Genomic DNA, 18,419 nt, shown 5'->3' with positions numbered 1-18,419 from the left:
TCAAGCAGTTCCCAAAGCCTATCTGACCCTCCCAGCTGATGATGACCCTGCCTTCGGGAGCCGGGACAGTTGTGCGTGTCAAGCCCAGGCCTCGCTAGCAGATGTGGGAGGCACTCTGGGCTCTCAGCCTTCCCTTTGCCTTTGCTTTTTTCAGGCCAATGAGATGCTCTTCTGTGGACGGAAGCTCACTGCCCAGGAGGCGTGCAGCAGGGGACTCGTGTCCCAGGTCTTCTGGCCAACCACGTTCAGCCAGGAGGTCATGTTGCGGGTCAAGGAGATGGCATCCTGCAGCGCAGTGGTGAGTTTCTGTGTCTTTGTGTGCTTGTCCTTGCAACAGACCCATTTTACAGATGCGGGTGATGAGTCTGGAAGGGACTGACTGACTTGCCAGAGGTCACGCGGGGTGTATGTGTAACAATGCCGCAGATGCCTCTCCTCGGTGCCAAGAGCTTAAACCTGGAGAGAGAAAGTCTGCATCCTTAGGTATATTCCCCATCATCTCCAGTTGGAAAACCACACAGCAGAGATTTATGCTCTGGGGTAGAGTACGTTGCCTTAAAAGAAAGTCCTAGACACGCACGAAAGCACAAAACATCTGTAGTTTTTAAAGAATATGAGAAACAAAGGCAAATAAGGACCAAGGGTTTTAAGCCATCCGGGAGATGAGAGAAACCGGCATATCCGCCCTCGTATTTCACTTCTGCCCACTGAGCGCTTGGCACATTTAAACATCACCACTGGACTCTGAAGACACACCGAGAAATGGATAAATAAATAACAGCTCTGCAGAGGCGCCCGATTTTAATTAAGTGTCGATTTTATCTCCTAAAAGTCACTCTGAGCACAGTACGGAAATATCCTGTTGAAAGGTGGAGCAGAGGCTGTTCCTGGAGCCACAGGGCTGGTCTAGGAAATGAGCAAGGTGATTTGGGAGAAAAGGGCCCACGTGAGGGAGAGCCTCCTTGTGTCCTCCAGAGTCAGGGGGCTGCTGGGCTGGAGTTAGGGGTCAGACCCGTGAGCACCCCTTCCTTGTCTCCGTCGCCCGTCGCCCCTCGCCCCCAGCTGCCATGCTGCTTCATGATATGCCTCATCGGCCTCAATCGGGCACCTGCTGTGTGTAAGCTCTGCTCCCTGGAAGCCAGTGAGGATGACAGAGTGGCCCTGGGCCCGCATCGTTGGTGAACATTTAGTATGGGCCACACCTTCTGCTGACCTCTTTCTGTGGATTCTCTTTTAATTTTCCTGATAACTGCGGTGACCAGCTCATCCCACTTTGCCGGGGACCTTCCTGACTTGAGCACAGACAATCCCATGTCTCGGGAATTCCCGGGCAGAAAAAAGCCGGTGACCTCTAGGATCGGCTACCCAGAGACGCTTGTAGAAATTCTCAGCAGAGGAAGTGGCATGAGTGAGGTCACAGGAGTCCGAAAACTCCTGCGGGGTTTAGGCAGTGGCTCATAGCAGTTTATGCAGGTACACGGGGTGTTGGAGGGACATTGAAGCTGAAAAGGAAGGTAGGACAAAGGCCTCAACGTTCCCCACCCCCCCCCCACCCCGCCCCAACCTCCGCAAGGAGTCTGGCCTTTGGGCAGTGGACGTACTCAGGGGAACAAGCTGTTGAAGAAATACTGCAAGGAAATGTCTCCTGTCAACAGTCCTGAAATCAGGAGCTTTGGGGTGAGCTGCCCGAGAAAGGAATCTGCCCTACGGCCTGGGAGACGGTGTTCTGCAGGGGAATGCCTGTGAGGCAGGAGGCGGCCTCCAGCCCAGGCCGAGGAGGAAGACCCCAGCTCCCTGCCGGCCAGCTTGAGCAAGGGAGCTCCTGTCTTGCTTTTCCTATCTGAAAGCACCTTGGGAGAGAGCGTGAAGCGAAACCTTGACATCAGCACAGGATGGTCGCGGCCGGTGCAAGGATGCCTGGGGCCTGACGGCCCCACGGCGGCTGTGCCCGAGCAAGGCAGCGGTCCGTCCGGGTCAGCCAGGTGACTGCAGGCCACGTCCGTCACGCAGCCCCGGGCACCTGGACTTCCTTTATCCGTCATGTGGTGACCAAAATACTACCTGTTTATGGAGTTATCGTGAGGAAGAAATGAGAGAAAGCAGGGAGAGTACTTCTCGTGCAGCCTGTTGGTCAGTAGTGACTGTGGCGGCCTTGTTGTTACTACTCTGATCTGGTTGTTGTCGTTGTCGGGTCGTTGTCACTCATCACTCTGATGAGGGTCATTACCATTATTACCACCCGTACCAACGTCACTGCTCTTGTTGCTGTCCTCGGACATCACTGTCCTAACACCATGGCATCGTCACCACCATTGCCCTTCTCACCACCACATTACTAACATTAATTCCCATCATTGTTGCTACTGTAGTACTGTGGCATTATTACTATCTGTCATCGCTCTTCTCACCCTTCGCTGTAATTACTGCAAATTGTTATTGATTATTGCCACGATCGCCACTGATACTGGGCCGATGGATACTTTGACAGCCGTCCGTGTCCGTTCGTTATCTTACTCTGTGGTTCCAGCCATCCTTAAGCCAGGTGTCATTGTTGCTGTTTCGCAGGTGACAGAGAAGCACGGGGAGGTGAAGTCGGGTGTCTCCCAATCTTTTTCATGCTGCCTGTACAGAATGATACTGAGTTTGTGTCAGACCCTCGGGGAAAGGACAAAGCTCTTGCGGTCGGGGGTAACATGGGCCCCCCACCCCCACCCCGGCCGTCCCAGGGGCCGAGGGCTCAACATCTTGGCATGCCTGGAATCCATCCCTGGCATCGCTGGGGTCACAGGCCTGGGAAGTTCCGGACTACAGGAGGCAGTCTCTTCTGGCTTTGGGCATCGGAAGGTTAGCTGGTGCTTCATAGGCCAAGTACGTTCTCCTGGAGCAGAGGTCCCGGGGCCGGCTAACGAGGCTCATGCGTTTCCCTTCAGGTGTTGGAGGAGTCGAAATGCCTCGTTCGGAGCTTCCTGAAATCTGTGCTCGAAGACGTGAACGAGAAAGAATGCCTCATGCTCAAGCAGCTCTGGAGTTCTTCCAAGGGCCTGGATTCCCTGTTCAGCTACCTGCAGGACAAAATTTACGAAGTCTGAGGAGCCCCCGGCCGCTCGCCCCCACGCTCGAGGGCACCCGACTTCCAGCTTTGCGCCGTGCCTCGGAGATCGGAGCACAGAGCGTGCTGGCTGAGGGGTCCGTCAAGGTGTCTCTCTCGTGTCCATTTCCTCCTGTCCTTTGGTTGTTCTGCATTGGTTTGGTTTTGTATAACAGATGGGAAACTCAGCATACTTGGCCTCCCCCGGGCCCTCCCCCCACCTGCCCTTCCGCTGGCTAGAGAGCTATTGAGGGCTATATCTTCCCAGGCCTCTGCCAGTCGGTCCCCACTCGCCGAAATGCACCACCCTGGTCCAGGAAGGGGAAGACCGGTCTCCCCCTTCCTTCTGACTCAGGCTGCGTCTACACAGTGCCTCTGCTTTGGAGACTTGGCTGTATGGCTCTCTCCGGTTAAGTGCAGATCCGGTGACAGGGGACGGTCCATCTTAGGGAATTTCCAGACCGATGAGCGAAAACGGTTGTGTAGAGCCAGCCTCACTGTTCTCTCTGATGCAAATCTGTGTGACTTTTAGGGCTTGGTCTTAAAACCCAGTTGAGCGATTTGCAAACCCAGATGTTGTACGTTTAGGAATGTTTTGTTAAATATATATTTTTAAAACAATGTAAGTGGAAATTCTGATAATTTATGTGTATTATATGTAAAGCTAGTTTTACAAAAACATGAACTACTAGGAAAAATTGTTTTTCTTTAATCAACCTTATTTAATTTATTTATTTTTGTTTATGTCTTATGATATCTGTTGTCGACACAGATATTATTTTCATACTGCCCTGGACCAAATCCCACACGAGGTTCATGCCGTTTGGTGCATTCTAGCAATGAACCACGCAGAATTAAAATTCAGAGAGATGTAAGTGAAAGGATCCCTGTGGGTAGAAGGAATAGCGTTGCAGATCCTCGTCATGTAAAATGGTTCTCAGCTGTAATAATTGCATACTTCTTGTTGGGAGAAATTATGGGAGAGTTTTTTTCTTCACTCTGCTGCCTTGAAGGAGATAAAGGGGCCTCTGGCCTGAATGGTACTGAGACGGACCCAGTCCCTAATTTGTGACGTCAGGAAGAGCTGATCGGCTCTGATCAGCTGATCGGGGGGCGAAACAGATGGTTTCCTGTCTCCTTCTGGCCCTTTCTCTTTTAAAGGTGAGCAGATACAATGGGAGGGGATTCACGGCCCCGAGCTTTGTGTTTTAAGAACAGGTTGAGCTTCTACACTATGGCTAGAGACGTGGTCTTGTAGACGGTGCGTGTGGAGTTCATCTGGACGCGATCCCTACAATGGCCGTGGTTCCCTCTATAGACAGCCTCTCTCCTTTTGAGTTGCCCATGACCTCAGGAGGGTCAGGGAAGAGGAAGCTTCTTGCCTTCCCCTCCCTTCTTCTCCTGTCTCTGCTTGGTCCCCGTGGGATCCTGCAGGAACCACAGACCTAGGCCGTAAGGGATTACTCTAGGGAAACAGCCGCTTTTGCCCAGATGCCTGCTGTCCCACCTCCACTTGGGTCTGTCTCTTCCTCTGGGAAACCAAATGTATGCTTTCCCCAAGCCCCTGGACAGACATGGTTCCCGTGTGTTGTGCGGATAAGCTCTTCACCACTGCTAAATCCTCTGAAGAAAGAGCCCCGTGCTTTCTGTGTACTTTCTGGGGGCAGATGGGTTTCTGTCTATAGAGCAGTGTCTGGATTCTTGTTAGGGTTGGCAGAGGATGTTTGGAAGTTCCCTTGGATCAGTGTCCACCTCTCTTCTCTGCTGAAAGAACCTGAAATCCTGTAGCTTTGGACATATCACAGATCCAAACTTCTGAACATTTGAAGGATCTCTGATGATAAGGTAAGAATATGAAACCGTTACTCAGGTAGAGTTCCTGGCCGTCAGTTTGTCGGTTCTGGGTACCACAGGAGGTGTCTTAAAAGACGGTCTGTGTTTTGGTTGTTTCTATACAGTCTATTCGAGGAGGATGTTCCACCAATTGGGCAGAAGTAGGTTAAATCTGTTTGCTGTGGGGTAGACCGCATGGCTGAATTCTCCACTTTCTGGATGGTTGTTTTGATACTGTGAAGATGAAATCGAGGTAACTTTTAGCAATTTGACCTGGGATGGAAAATGCCAGAGCTGTGGATGTGTCAGGGTTTATTCCTAACAGCTTTCTCGAGATGGAGCGGGGGTGGGGGGTGGGGGCGGGGCTCAGGCTCTCACTTCTTATCTTCGGTCACAGAGCCCTCTCTCCACCCATAGCACCCTTTCTCCCCTCTCTGAACCCTGTTTTACCTCCACACCACCCTGTCTGTCCCTTTCCAGAGCCAGGGCAGGTCTCTGAGGAATTGTGCCTGGTTTTGGCAGACCTAACCCAGAATGACCTTTGGGGTTGGAAGAACAGATACGGGTGGGAAGTTAGTTGAGAGTACTAATTCAGTCAAGGAACCTTCTAGGCAACCCACTCCTTGCCATCCTGTCAGCCATGCGTTAGAACTCCCCTCCCTTCTCTGCTCCAACCCCTGGTGGTCAGCACCCAGCGTCTTGTGGTGGAACTGCCAGACTTAGTTCCGGTTCCAAGAGGACTTTGTGCGGAACTTTGCCAAGTTGGTCAGAGCTCCCCGCCATTCAGAAACCACACTCTAGTGCCCTTGTGCCCAACATTCCCCTTCCTGCGTTCAAATAATGTCTGTGGGCAAAAACTGTCAAGAACTACCCTCTAAGAATGAAATTGGGTAGCTTTGAGAAGGCAGCAGAGAACTGATTTAAAATGTTATTCTTGTTCACTGTAGACTAAACTAGGAAGTGTTCTCTCTGAAGCATGACAATAGGTTTTTTTTCCATATGAAGTTCGGTATGAGGATGGGAAAGTGGTAATCAAAATGGACCCTGATCAGTACAACTGTAGCTCCAAATATCCACGTTTAAAAATAGCCTTGACTGAATGCTGAATGGCGTTTCCCATTAATTGTTGGTTTAGAAAATTTTGTAAACTTTTTTTAATTTGAAATTGAGTCACATTCATGCAATTTTCCAATCTCGTTTCTGTGGAAAACACTTTTTTAAGAGAAACAAAGAGAAATGTCTTCAAATCTTCCTAAGTGAATATTTAAAATGCAGAATTGCTTCTCTTCTGTGTTTCTGGATTCAGACACTTAGATCTGTTGTACATATTAGTTTAGACACTCTCACTAATATACACAGTATTTAAGACTCTAAATGAGATTTCTTAAGTATTTTATTTTATTCTCTGTAAATGGTTTTGTATAATCTTTAAAAATCTACACTTTGCCTTTGTAGATATTTAAGGGAAACCATTTGGGGGTTGTCTTGCATGTATATTTTTGTTGTAGATAAGTGTTGCTCAGTTATTTCTGCAAATTTTGGTTGAAATGCTTACAGACTTTAATACAGTATCTATTTTCAGAATATAAAGTTTTTATATTTCTGTGATAAGTTAGGATATGCGTTTTAGGCAATCTTTTCCATTAATATCACTTGTTCTTTCAAAAAATAGCATACTGGTTTGTTGCCAATGGTTTCATTTCGTTTTCTCATTAGAATCTACTGCTCTCGTGTTGTCAGAGAGCAGGTTTAATCTTCTTTTTCTCAAAGTAGTTGAGTTTGAAGCATCATTTGAAAATGTATTGAACTTGTGGATAAGCCTTACCATTAGGATCAGTAAATTTGCCAACCTTTGCAACTACATATGTAGTTTAGGACCTCCCCATAAAGTCTCACTGTGTGGCAGTTGATGGAGTCTGTGAACAGAGCCTTAAGCTTGTTGCAAAAAAAATAAAAATAAAAATAAGGGTAATACGGGTTGTTTCTTCCAAGCAACGTAAGCCATGTTGATGGACTCAGTGCAGTCTGTAAGTCATGGCTAATCCGAAGAGTTTGGTTGAGCTGATGGCAGCAGGGGCCAGATAGGCACCTTGGTGATTTATCTTTCACCATACGAATGGACCGAGGACAGGTTTTCCGGAGCCACCTTCGTACTATTCACGTGGTTTAGACATGGTCACAGGGAGGGCTTGCTGGTCTATCATTTGTTCTGAACAAATGGCATTTCCTGCTCTTGACCTTGGCGGTTGACCCCGGGTCCCTTGGGGTTGACCTGGAACCATCCAGCCTGGCCGAGGTCAGCACTCCTTGAGAGGTGTTAACAAAGTTTACATGTGAGTCTTACTGTGTAGACAATCTGAAGTCAATTTCAGTTACGTAATCAGCATTCCCATGTGCCCTGAGTGTCTTATCGATGAACTGTGCGTGTTAAGCCATACTAAACCTGAGTTTAGCAGGGCAAAGGCAAACTAGATGAAGAACATCACATCAGCTGAGCCCTTTCACCAGGGGCCGTTTTAATGGAGTAGAAGTCGCGGAGCTCATCGGTGGTGCATCCACTGTGTCCGAGACCTACCAAAACCATCTGGGATTTGGACGTAAATTTTTGCAAAAACTTACGATTCCTTTCAGTTGGCTGCACTTCCGTAGCTACCAACTGATTCTCCTCACGAAGGCTTTACAGGTGACTCGAGACCAGAGCTGCTGTATGGCTGAAGTCAAGTTATTGTGCTCAGCTCTAGTAAGCGTTCACACAGTCTACCATCAGGGTGGAGATTTGCTTCCAGTGTTTGCAGTGTGTGAGGCAGTCAGAAGAACTGACGTCTGATCTTAAGCCTCAGCTCTGGTGTCTCCCTGGGTTAACCATGCCTCATTGGCCCAGCACCTGGCCTGACGCTGGAGCTCGTTCAGGGGGCTCCGGGAAGTTTGGAGGGTGTAGAACGTTCCATCTGGTATTAAATTTGTCCCTGTGCCATGAGTCCCAGCTGGAAGCCATTTTGCTGATGTCCACATTGACAGGATTGTGAAAATATTGCCTTTCATAAAACCAAGGACCAAAGAATTCCATTATTCCAACAAAACCCGAGTTTCATAGACTGTGGGCACATCCAGACAGAGGTGTGCGTGCTTTATGGCACAGAGAAGCTGCTCGCTTCCGCCAGCCTGGCTGGCCGTGCAGAGGGATTTATCACCTTGAGAAGGCTCTGGAAGATGAGTTTCTCAGATTGAAACTTGCTATCTCAGGTGGGTGTTTCTGCTGTGCAGTCCCAGCCTTTATCCATATCATGGAAGGTGGAGGTCTGGCATTCTTCCAGATGACCTGACCAGTGTAGACTGTTCCATCTGAATGGGAACCTCCAGTGTGAGTTTTAAAAAATGTGTCTACACTGTGCAACATCCCACAGTTGCCAAATTTCCGCCTCCTTTTGTTCTTCATTGACCCATTCCAATGTCCTGTTTGGCATGAGAAGAATTTCCCTCAATTCTCACACCAAGGGATGCCCCATTTCTCGTTCATGATGAAATCACCGATCCATTAACTGGCTGAGAAATGATCGACACTGACGAAGGGACATTCTAGTGGTAAGGCTTATTACCAAACTTCTGATAATGAAGCAGGCTACCAAAAACTTATCCAGCCCACCCTAAGAGTGTTTGGATTTGATCATGGGTGTAGCACACACACCGAAATCCAAGGAGACCTTTGCAAATTAGGCTACTTGTTTTATTTTGCCAGGTTATCATGGGAGAGTCTTTAACTAGTTCTGAATATTTGTAAGTATGAGTACTTCATAGAATTATAAAGCAGGTACAGCTGACCCTTTCTCACTGCGTTGTAAATATTTCCCGAGACTGGGTGCAGTCCTGAGGGATAATAATCTTCTGACTTATCAAATGCTGACTGTCTAGAGCAAATTGTACACTCTCTTTGTGAATGGTCCTGTAACGTGTATGAACACATTTCTGGGTGCCTTAGAAGTTGTATTTTTCATGTGTGCTAATATGCAGTATTTATACATTGTGAGAAGCTGCTTTGAATAAAAAGGTTGAAACTTCGTCAGCATTTGCTTGTGTGCATGATACTCACAAACCTGTGGTTTCTGAACAGGGAAGTTTCTGGGCTCCCAGGGGGTTGAAACCCCTGATACTTCTAGGTTGTGTCTGGGTTCCCGGCTTGAGGCTTCAATGATTCGGGCTGGTAGCTACTGGGCAGCAACAGCTTGACACTAGAGGACTGTAGAATGGGGGTGGGGGAGGGATTATCTTTCATGGGGGGTTGGTAGGAGCATTCATCCCTTCCCTGGTATGCGTGGAAGGTTACTTGCACAGGGCTGCCTCCTCACCAAAGATGACCCCCATAGAGCTTGATCTTGCACAACCCTAGCCGCCATATGTGGCTGGCGACAATTTTTGTCACTGTGGAATTATGTAAAGTCCTTCCATGCGCGTGATCTTGTTGCTTCGATCATCACCACGTGGCTCTTATGACATGCACGCTGGGGCGGGGGGAGGGGGGCGCCAGGCCTCCAAGGCCTGGCCCCGGCGACATCCCAGGGGCTGCGGGAGAGGAAGAAGGAGTTTTTCCAGGGATCTTGGCCAACAGGGGATCCTGGGAAAGGGATTCGCCCAAGGTCAAGGTCTAACCGTCCGTCTGTCCAGCAGCAGTGTTGAGCCTCCTGCTCTGTCTCGGGTGCCACATTGGTGCCCGAAGGCAGGGATTACTCAGTCCCTGTCACACAGGAGCTTGGGGTCTAGGATCGTCGGAAAAGTGGGTCATCTTGCCACGATCCTCAAACTCTCCACGATGCAGTAATGGAGAGGACGCCTTCCCGTCCGATTGTGAGTGCCCTCAGAGTGGAGAAGATGGTGGACCACTGATCGCTCTTGTTCCCTCGGGCCATCCGTCGGTCCACGTGGGCCAGCCTTGGCTGGAGCCCAGGATCTTCCCTCTGCTGGCCATCCTGCCCTTTTTCTTTCCGTTGTTTTTGGTGTCCTCATCATTGTCTTTGTTGCTGCTCTATGTGCTTCTTTGCCCTTTCTGCAAGGTCCTGACTCCGTCCTGAGTGGTCAAGATCACGCCTGGAAAGCCCTTTTCTTCTAACTGCCTCTGGTCTTTCCAGCAGCCTGGATGAGGCCTTTCGATGTCTCGAGTGTAACGTCTATAAGACAAACCTTGTGCCGTTGGCTTCCTCTCACAGCTGAACTCCGATGGGACCTTCCTGCTCAAAAACCCTTTCACCAAATAGCTGAGGAGACAAAGAACAGAGAGGGGCCGGGACTCACATGTGGTCAATTAAACGACTCACCAGTGTAGTGAATAAGCAGGAATGGAGTGTAACCCCCCAAAGCAACTTTCTTTTCTTTTTCCCACGTCCCCTCTAAGTCTGGTTCGTGGGATACCCCTGATCCTAGATGAAAACACAAACAGGCTGCAGGGCCTTTCTGGTAAATCACAGTTCCCTGAAGTCACAAACACGGTCTCAATTCAATAATTATGGGGGTGGGAGGGATAGGCAAAATAGGGGAAGGAGAGTAAGAGGTACAAAGTTCCAGTTACAAAAGAGATAGCTCACAGGAATGAAAAGAACAGCATAGGGAATGTGGTCAATAGTATTGTGATAACTTTGTGTGGTGACAGTTACTGCACTTATCGTGGTGAGAATTGTGTAATGTACTGAATTGTTGAATCATTATGTTATACACCCGAAACTAATCAAATATCATATGTCAACTATACTTGAATTAAAAAAATAGCTGATTAAAAAGTGGCCATGTTCCGTTTAAGAATCAAGGTTGTCGACGTTGTTCAAGGTTAAGGCTTCACTTGAGCTGAGGCTCACTGCCTTTACTGGTTGTGTTAGGGGAGAGCAGGGAAGAGTGACAGGGACCAAACTGTGCTGTTGCCTGGTGGGGTTTTTGTTCCGTGGGCCTCACAGGTATTTATACCTGACTCACTCTCTCAGGGAACTTGTATGGGTTTCTGGACAACCTCCTTCAGTTGATGGTGGCCAGTCTCTTAAAATTGCTGAATGAACCCTATATGATCAGCCTTCAGTCTCTCTCCAGCCCCCCAGGAATCTGGTTCTACAGCCGGTTCCCAGATGAAGTCTTTTGGCCCCTTGAGGGCAAGACAATCCCCAAGGCAGCTCTTTGCCACGCCTGGGTCACATGTGGCTCGTGGAAACCTCAGTCATTTTCTATGCAAGCAGATGCTAACTCCTGAACATCAGTGACTGCCTCACTGGTGGAGTAGCTGGTCAGCCTAGGTCTCTTGTCACAGAATTTCTCAGGCATGTGTCGGATGTCAATCCACTGCATCCCCTAAGTTTTAGGGGGTGCATATAAAAGCACCCCATTCTGAAGCCCCATTCCCCTTTGATTTCAGACAAAAAGGGAGGCCTCCTCATTTACTTTCCAGGTGTGTGCGTGCCATGGTGGGTGGAATTTCCAAAGAAATTCTTATAAAACCCTTCTTAATAAATGTTAGATGTGTTGCCCCCAGAAACTACTCAGGATCTTATAAGTGTTGAGTTCTACATGTTGCTGAGTATGGGAGGTACATGCTGTAGGGCCTTGTGGGTCGTGGTAAAGACTCAACTTACCCTGTAAGTGAGGATGGGAGCCCCAGGAGGATCTGGAAAGGAGTGGCCTGGACTGACTTGTGATGTAACAGATTCGCCCTATGACGATAGGCAAAAGTGGGGTGAGGGCAAGGAAGCCGGAAGGAGACTTGCAATTGTCCATCTGCCTGTGATGAAGGCTTGAATCAGAGGTGGGGTGGTTGAGGTGCTGAGAAGGAGTGAGGTCCCGAGCTTGTTTTGAAGGCAGACCAAGATCTGGTTGTGGAGTCAGGGAGAGAGAGGAGTCAAGGGCGAACCTGGGACTGGGGACATGAGCAGCTGAAAGCTGGAATTGCCCCTAACTGAGGCAGGTAGAGCTCTGGGCTTTGGGAGGGCAGGTCTGAGTGGGGGGTACCAGGAGCTCTGCCAAGACCTGGTGTCACATGCACAGGTGTTTGACCTTGCTCTGTCTTTGGGGATCACACCTGTGTCTGCCTCACAGGGATTTTTTTTTTTTAATGATTAAATGGCATTTACACACACATATTTGTATTATATGTGAGATTTTATATATGTAAGATGTATTAAAATATATAAATGACAAATAAAATTGGATTGTATATATAATATTTAAAACAGTTGTTGGCATATATCCTTTTTAATGATTATATCAGATTTGCATAACGAGATTTGTATTTGTATAAATGAAATTATATACATCGTATTTAAAGTACTTGATAACATATAGTCACTAATGGTTAAATGAGATTCTTACATATAAGCAAGATTTTATATATATAAGATTTATATAAATGAAATTATATGCAAATATCATTATATATAATTTTTAGAACAGCTGGCAGATAGTCACAAATGATTTAATGTGATTTACATATATGTGATGTTTTACATATATAAGATTTACACAAATATATGGAAGATATAAATGAGCTTATATACATACATAAATGAGATTTTACCTAAATATAAAATGTTCTGAAAATTTGTTGGTACATAACCAGTCTGTAGTGATGAAATGAGCTTTACGTATATGCATGAGATTATGTATGTATTAGATTTATTTAAAATATGAGGTTGGGTGGGGGCACCTGGGTGGCTCAGTCGGTTAAGCGACAGACTCTTGGTTTCAGCCCAGGTCATGATCTCGTGGTTCATGAGTTTGAGCCCCGCGTTGGGCTCTGTGCTGGCAGCGTGGAGCCTGCTTGGGATTCTCTCTCCCTCTCTCTTTGCTCCTCCTGTGGTCTTTCTTTTCTTATCTCAAAATAAATAGATAAACTTAAAAAAAGTAAAATATGAGATTAGATAGATAGATACCTACGTAATACCCCCCTCCCATATCTTCAGGACCACTGTTGGCCCACCATTGCTGCTTAATCGATAGTAGCCGTATTAATACTTATTCTGGCAACTGCCGTGGGCAGAGGCTGGGGACGCCAGTCAGGGAGCTCAGTGCAGATGTGTTCTGGTGCGAGTATATGTAGCCTCGGGCCCATATGAGCAGGACGGGTCAAGTCCTTCCGGTTTCTCACATGAGGGCTTGTTTCTGATGGTAACCAAATGGAGTGTTGCCCCCAGAGAAGCTCCCTGGCTCTGACACCCTGGCATGTCCTCCTCCTCTGCTGGTCCTTGCTGGCCCCTGTGTCCCCATCTACACGTGGGGCTCGCACTGCCTTTCCTGGGGTGGTCGCGAGGATTAAATAGGAGCTGCGTGAGACCCGGCGCACCTTCCCTCAAGGGTTCCATAGAGCAGCCCCATCAGAAGGCCTCAGAAGCCCTTGAGTTCTGAGGTGTCCAGGGAGACGTGTACCTCTCCATCCTCCAGGTCCTTTCCTGGAAATGTAGATGTGGTGGCACCAGACCAGAGATGGACCGGGAGCCTTCCTAAGCTGTGGTGTGAATGAGTGTCCTTCAGGCACGGAGCCAAGTGGGGAAGTCGGCATCCGGGAGGGGATGAGCCCAATCAGGGCACCAAGTTGGAGTGACTGGCCTAGGGCCGGCAGCCAGTGACAGAGTGGACAGCAGGGACAAGAGCCACTGTGGGAGGGTCAGGATGGAGGGGAGGAGGGGGACTCGGTGCAGTGTCATAGGATGACTGCCATCTTGCCCAAGGCTGGGGAGGGCGCCAGGTGGGTGTGAAGTGCCATTGTGTGTATGAATCAACAGTTCCTCCTCGAGGACCGTGTCAATTCGTGAGAAATGTGGGGAGATTTTGCCGAGAAGCAACTGCTGAAATCAAAGACCAGATTGTTAGAGATTTGTAGGCCATAATGCAAAGAGCGTGATTTGAAGTCACGCAATCTTGAGATTGAAATCTCTCCTTTGGTTTCAGTGTATGACACAGTCTTGATTTCCTAATCTGTACAATGGACACCGTAGTTCCTACTACAGGTTATCATGAGGCTTATGTGAGCTGGAGGGAGAAGGTGCCTGGAAGAGAGGAGCAGGTGTGTCCCCTAACTGTTGATTCCCTGACATTCACCTTCTCCCCTTTCCCATAAAAGCAATGGAAACCTGGTTGAAGAGTGAGGGAGGGCAGGAAGGGGCCACCTGGGAGGCAGAGAGGGTCCCTGGGAGACTGTCATCAGAGAAGACATCCAAGCTGTGTAATTCGAGAAGTGCCGGGAGACCCCTCCCACATGGAAAATCCCCCAGCCAGATGGTGACTTGGGGGTTGTAACTTAACACCTCCTGGATTAAGGGCTTTAAAAATGATCTGTGACCGGAGGCGGGTTGGGGTCTGCAGGTTCGGCCCCGTGTTCAGAGGAAAACACGTGCACGCACTCCTTGAGCACCGAGGGCCGTGCCTGTTGGGTGACGGTGGGGACGCTGGTCCTTGGAGTTTCCACCAGTTGTTGAACACAGAGCCCTGGGCTTTGCCAGGACAGCTGGCAAAGGAGGTGTCTCGAGGAGACAGGCGACCTGATGGGTTCTAGCCTCATGACACACTCGGTGTCCCAGGGTGCCACCTACGCAGCCACACTTGTTCACATTCACTTCCAAAGAGAGGTGTGTGAGCTGCTCTCCTAGCCACTTGGAGGGTAACAAGCATTTACTGATAATGAAGAGAAAATGCAGACGTTGTTGGCCAATTCCTAGAGGAATAGGTCTGTGCTTGATGATTTTTTTTTTTTTTTTTTTTGAAGTCCTACGATTCTGTCTTCACAATGGTGTCTACCCTTGGCCATATTCCCTGTTTGATGGTGGAGTTTCTCTCCCCCTTCTCCTCCTCCCAGAGCCTTAGCTGTGCATTCTGCCCTCAAAGCAACAGCCCCAGGGTGGCAGGAAGGGCATGCCATCCGGGATCAAATAGAGCTAGGTTCAGATTCTACCTCAGGCACCATGTGGAGGCATGTGATGGATGACACAACTTCTCTTGGCTTCAGATACTTCTAGGTCTTGTTAAGGATTCACAAGTAGCACGCAGACTCGCTGTTGGATCACATGCACCATGTGAGCTTAGCTCCTTATTTATAAGGTATAGCAGGAATTCCGACTTACTTATTTGTCTGTTTGTCTTTTCATGCTGAAATAATTTCAGACTCACATAAAGGTTGCAAAAATGGTACCCCCCCCATCTCACCCACGCTTCACCTCGATCCCCCAAATGATAACATCTTCTATAAGCATGGCACAGTTATAACATTCAGGATATTAACGTTAATAACAATATTATGAACTGATGACTTAGATTTTACCCTTTGTCCCATGAATGTCCTTTTTCTGGCCCAGAATCCAATCCAGGATCACACATCATCTTTACTTGTCCTTAGTCTCCTTCTAATCTGGAACCATTCCTTCACCTTCCCGAGATTTTCTTGACCTTGACAAATTGAAGAGAGTATAACAGGCTTGTTATATTTTGTAGGGTGCCCCTAGATTTGGGGTTGTCTCATCTTTCCCCGTTCTGAATTTCACGCTACGCATTTTTGGCAAGAAAACCACAGGAGTGAGGTTATGTCTTTCCCAGTGCCTCATATCCAGAGGCACACGGTCTACTCGTTCCCGCACTAGTGACGCCCACTTGATCCATTTGGGTTTAGATTTCAAGGCTTCTGTTCTTCCTGTTGCTCCATGTAACCCACATTCTGATTTCTTTCCACTGAGCTCAAACTGTCAGAAGTGATATTGCTGTCAAAGCAGTGGAAAATTATATCAAATGCTATTACAACTCAAGGTGTTACCTTCACACTGTGAGTTTACTTGAGGGAAAACACCAGTTCTGAATTTCCAGTGTTTTTGTATCTTACACAGAGAAAAACCCAAGATGAAGTTCATTGAGTGAATAAATAAATAACATAATGAACAAATGAATGAATGAGATTCTCAGTTCAGTTTCCTCCTTGAGGGCAGGAAAATATACCTTGTTTATCCCTTTATCTTCTGTAAAAAGTAGGTACTCAATTCAATGCCAGTGAATAAAACTTAATCCTCTGGTGGTTATTTCCTTACTTAGGGGAGGAAGGAAAAAATGGCTGTTTTATCTAAACAAAAAATTTTTTGCAGCCCTTCCTTTTTCTTTTCTAAATAAAGGTGTTTCTACTTTGATCCGGAGTGTGTAAAAATAAATGATTTTCTCTCTTTGGTTATTCCTGGTGTTTTTGGCAGATGGAGACCAAGACTATTTAGTTTAAGAAGGCTGCTTAATGATCTGGGGCTGTGGTAGGCAGAGCTCTGAGATGGCCTCAAAATTCCCACCCCGTGATGGTCATGCCTTGGCTTTCAGTGTGGGTGGGCCTGCCCCAGTCAGACGAACCTTTATGGGACTAGAGGTCAGAGATGGAAAACTGAGATACTCAGAGCTGAAGCAGATTTTCTCCTGTTGGCCTAGAAGGACCAAATGGAGAAAATCCCGTGGCAGCGAATGGCGGGAGGTCTCTAGGAGCTGAGATCAACCACCAGTCAATGGCTCTCAGCGGGAAAACAAGGACCTTGGTCTTACCGGCACAAGGTGCTAAGTTCTGCCAACACCCTGGATAAGACTGGAAGAGGACTCGAGCCTCAGGTGAGACCCAAGCCCCACGGACACCTTGATTTCAGCCTCATGAGACCCTGAGCCAAGAGCGCCGCTGCGCTGGGCCCAAACTCCCGACCCAAGGAAAAGGCGACGTGACAAGTTTGTGTCACTGAGTTTGTGGTAATTTGTTACACAACAGTAGTTGTGCCTTTTCCAGAGTGTCACAGAGTTGGAATCATACAGTGCGTAGCCTTTTCAGATGGCTTATTTCCCTCAGCGGCATTCATTTGCTTCCTTCACGTTTTCTCTGTGACTTGGCAGCTAAAGTAAAAGCTTGGATTGTGAGTAACCTGTTCTGCGAGTGTTCCCGCAAGACGAGCAAACGTTTCTAATCCATGTTAACTTGATAAACGAGCCACGTCCCACAGTATGAGTCGTACAGGTCGCCAAACGTCACATGATCTCAACCAAGCCAATGATTCTTCTCTTTCTCTCTCTCTGCGGGATTGTGGGTGATCGTCTCCCGTGCTCGGATGCTTGGTATCGGGCCACGGTGTTTGGCAGAAATCGTTGATTTTTCAGAGCATTGGAAGGTGCCCACAGCTGGCACCAGTGTGTTTTTTGTCACTTCAAAGCACCTATGGACCGTCCTTTGCTTTTCATACAAGACTGAGCTTAGGAATGCTTTGCTTCATTCTAGGTCAGGCTGCCTGCAGATACAGACCCTTTCTTCTGCTGCTTTATTGCCAGTTACATTAAATACAGTATACGACAAGAGTTTATTAATACCGTACCGTAATCACATCCGTGCGAGCGCATACAAGGGCCCCCATGCAGAAAGAGATTCCACTGAGCCAACAGATAGCCGTGATTGCATTAGTGATAGTGAAAACCGTCCTCCTCAATAACCCTCCTCTCTCTTGTCCCCTCTACACCAGCCACAAAGGTTTGCAAAGGTAAGTGCAGGCTAATTAGTTCATTTTTCTTTATATTTTGTATTTTCTTTACTATTTTGTATCCTCTTACAGTATTGCAATCATTTTTTTATGAATACTTTTGGGTTGTGGAACGAATCATCTGAGTTTCCATTATTTCTTACGGGGAAATTCACTTTGATATCCAAGTGCTTTGGATCACAAGCGTGTTTCCGGAACGGATTATGCTCACAAACCAAGGCTTTACTGTAATCTCTTTTCATTGCTCAGTAACAAGTACTACTCCCTTGTCTGGCTGTACCGTAGTTTGTTTATCCATTCGCCTACTGACGGAAGGACATCTTGGCTGTTTCCAAGTTTCAGCAGTTAGGAATAAAGCGGCTGTAAGCATTGATGTGCAGGGGTTTGTGTAGACGTGTTTTCAGCTCACTTGAGTAAAGGTCAGAGTGCAGTTGCTGAATAGCATAGTAGGACTATGTTTGGCTTTGTGAGAAACCGTCAAGCTTGTCTTCCAAAGCGGCCGTACCATTTTGCATTCCCACAGCGGTGGCTGAGAGTTCCTTTTGTTCTACATGCTTGCCAGCATTTGGTGTTGTCATTTTAGGGGGTTTTAGCCGCCGAAGGCACTTTTCAATGTTACTGCTGCCGGGACAAGCCCTGTCTCCCCCTTCCCATGTTCCCTCTTCTGCCTGTAATATAGGAATCGCCACCTGCGGCTCCAAGGTGCTGTGACGACAGCTTCCGCTTCTTTCTGCCCCTTTTTTCAAATTTCTTCATGGGCAAGGAAGACACCCTCCCCGGTCAGCGAGAGTCCAACACCTACTGGACCTCGTTTTCCAAGGAGAGACTGGGTCCCAGAAACAAAACATGCCTCTGTCCCCCAGGGTTGAGTGTGCCCTCTTGGGGAAAGAGCTGCCATTCTTTGAGGGGAAAAGAAGTAGGCTTATTTTGGGTGGCAGGTAGATAGGAGGTCCTGTGGTGGCTTCCAGTCATGTTTTATCAGGGGGCTCCACTTAGAGAGTTGTATC

General features: G+C 47.8%; 1 protein-coding gene across 1 annotated transcript in view; it reads left to right on the top strand.

Moving 5' to 3' along the window:
- The window catches only part of CDYL2 (chromodomain Y like 2), a gene marked incomplete at its 5' end in the record, with an annotated part of 55,525 nt that extends 46,541 nt beyond the window's left edge, over positions 1-8,984 (top strand). Inside the window, 2 exons of the mRNA XM_040443413.1 lie at positions 155-298; positions 2,931-8,984. Coding sequence (XP_040299347.1) covers positions 155-298; positions 2,931-3,089 — 303 coding nt within the window. The remainder of the gene's footprint in view (positions 1-154; positions 299-2,930) is intronic.
- Between the last annotated feature and the right edge of the window lie 9,435 nt (positions 8,985-18,419).

Source organism: Herpailurus yagouaroundi, unplaced genomic scaffold, assembly GCF_014898765.1.
Source record: "Herpailurus yagouaroundi ecotype Mexico unplaced genomic scaffold, PumYag 190, whole genome shotgun sequence".
NCBI lineage: Eukaryota > Metazoa > Chordata > Mammalia > Carnivora > Felidae > Herpailurus > Herpailurus yagouaroundi.
Note: the sequence above shows the minus strand (reverse complement) of the source record. Positions and strands in the feature narration are given on the sequence as shown.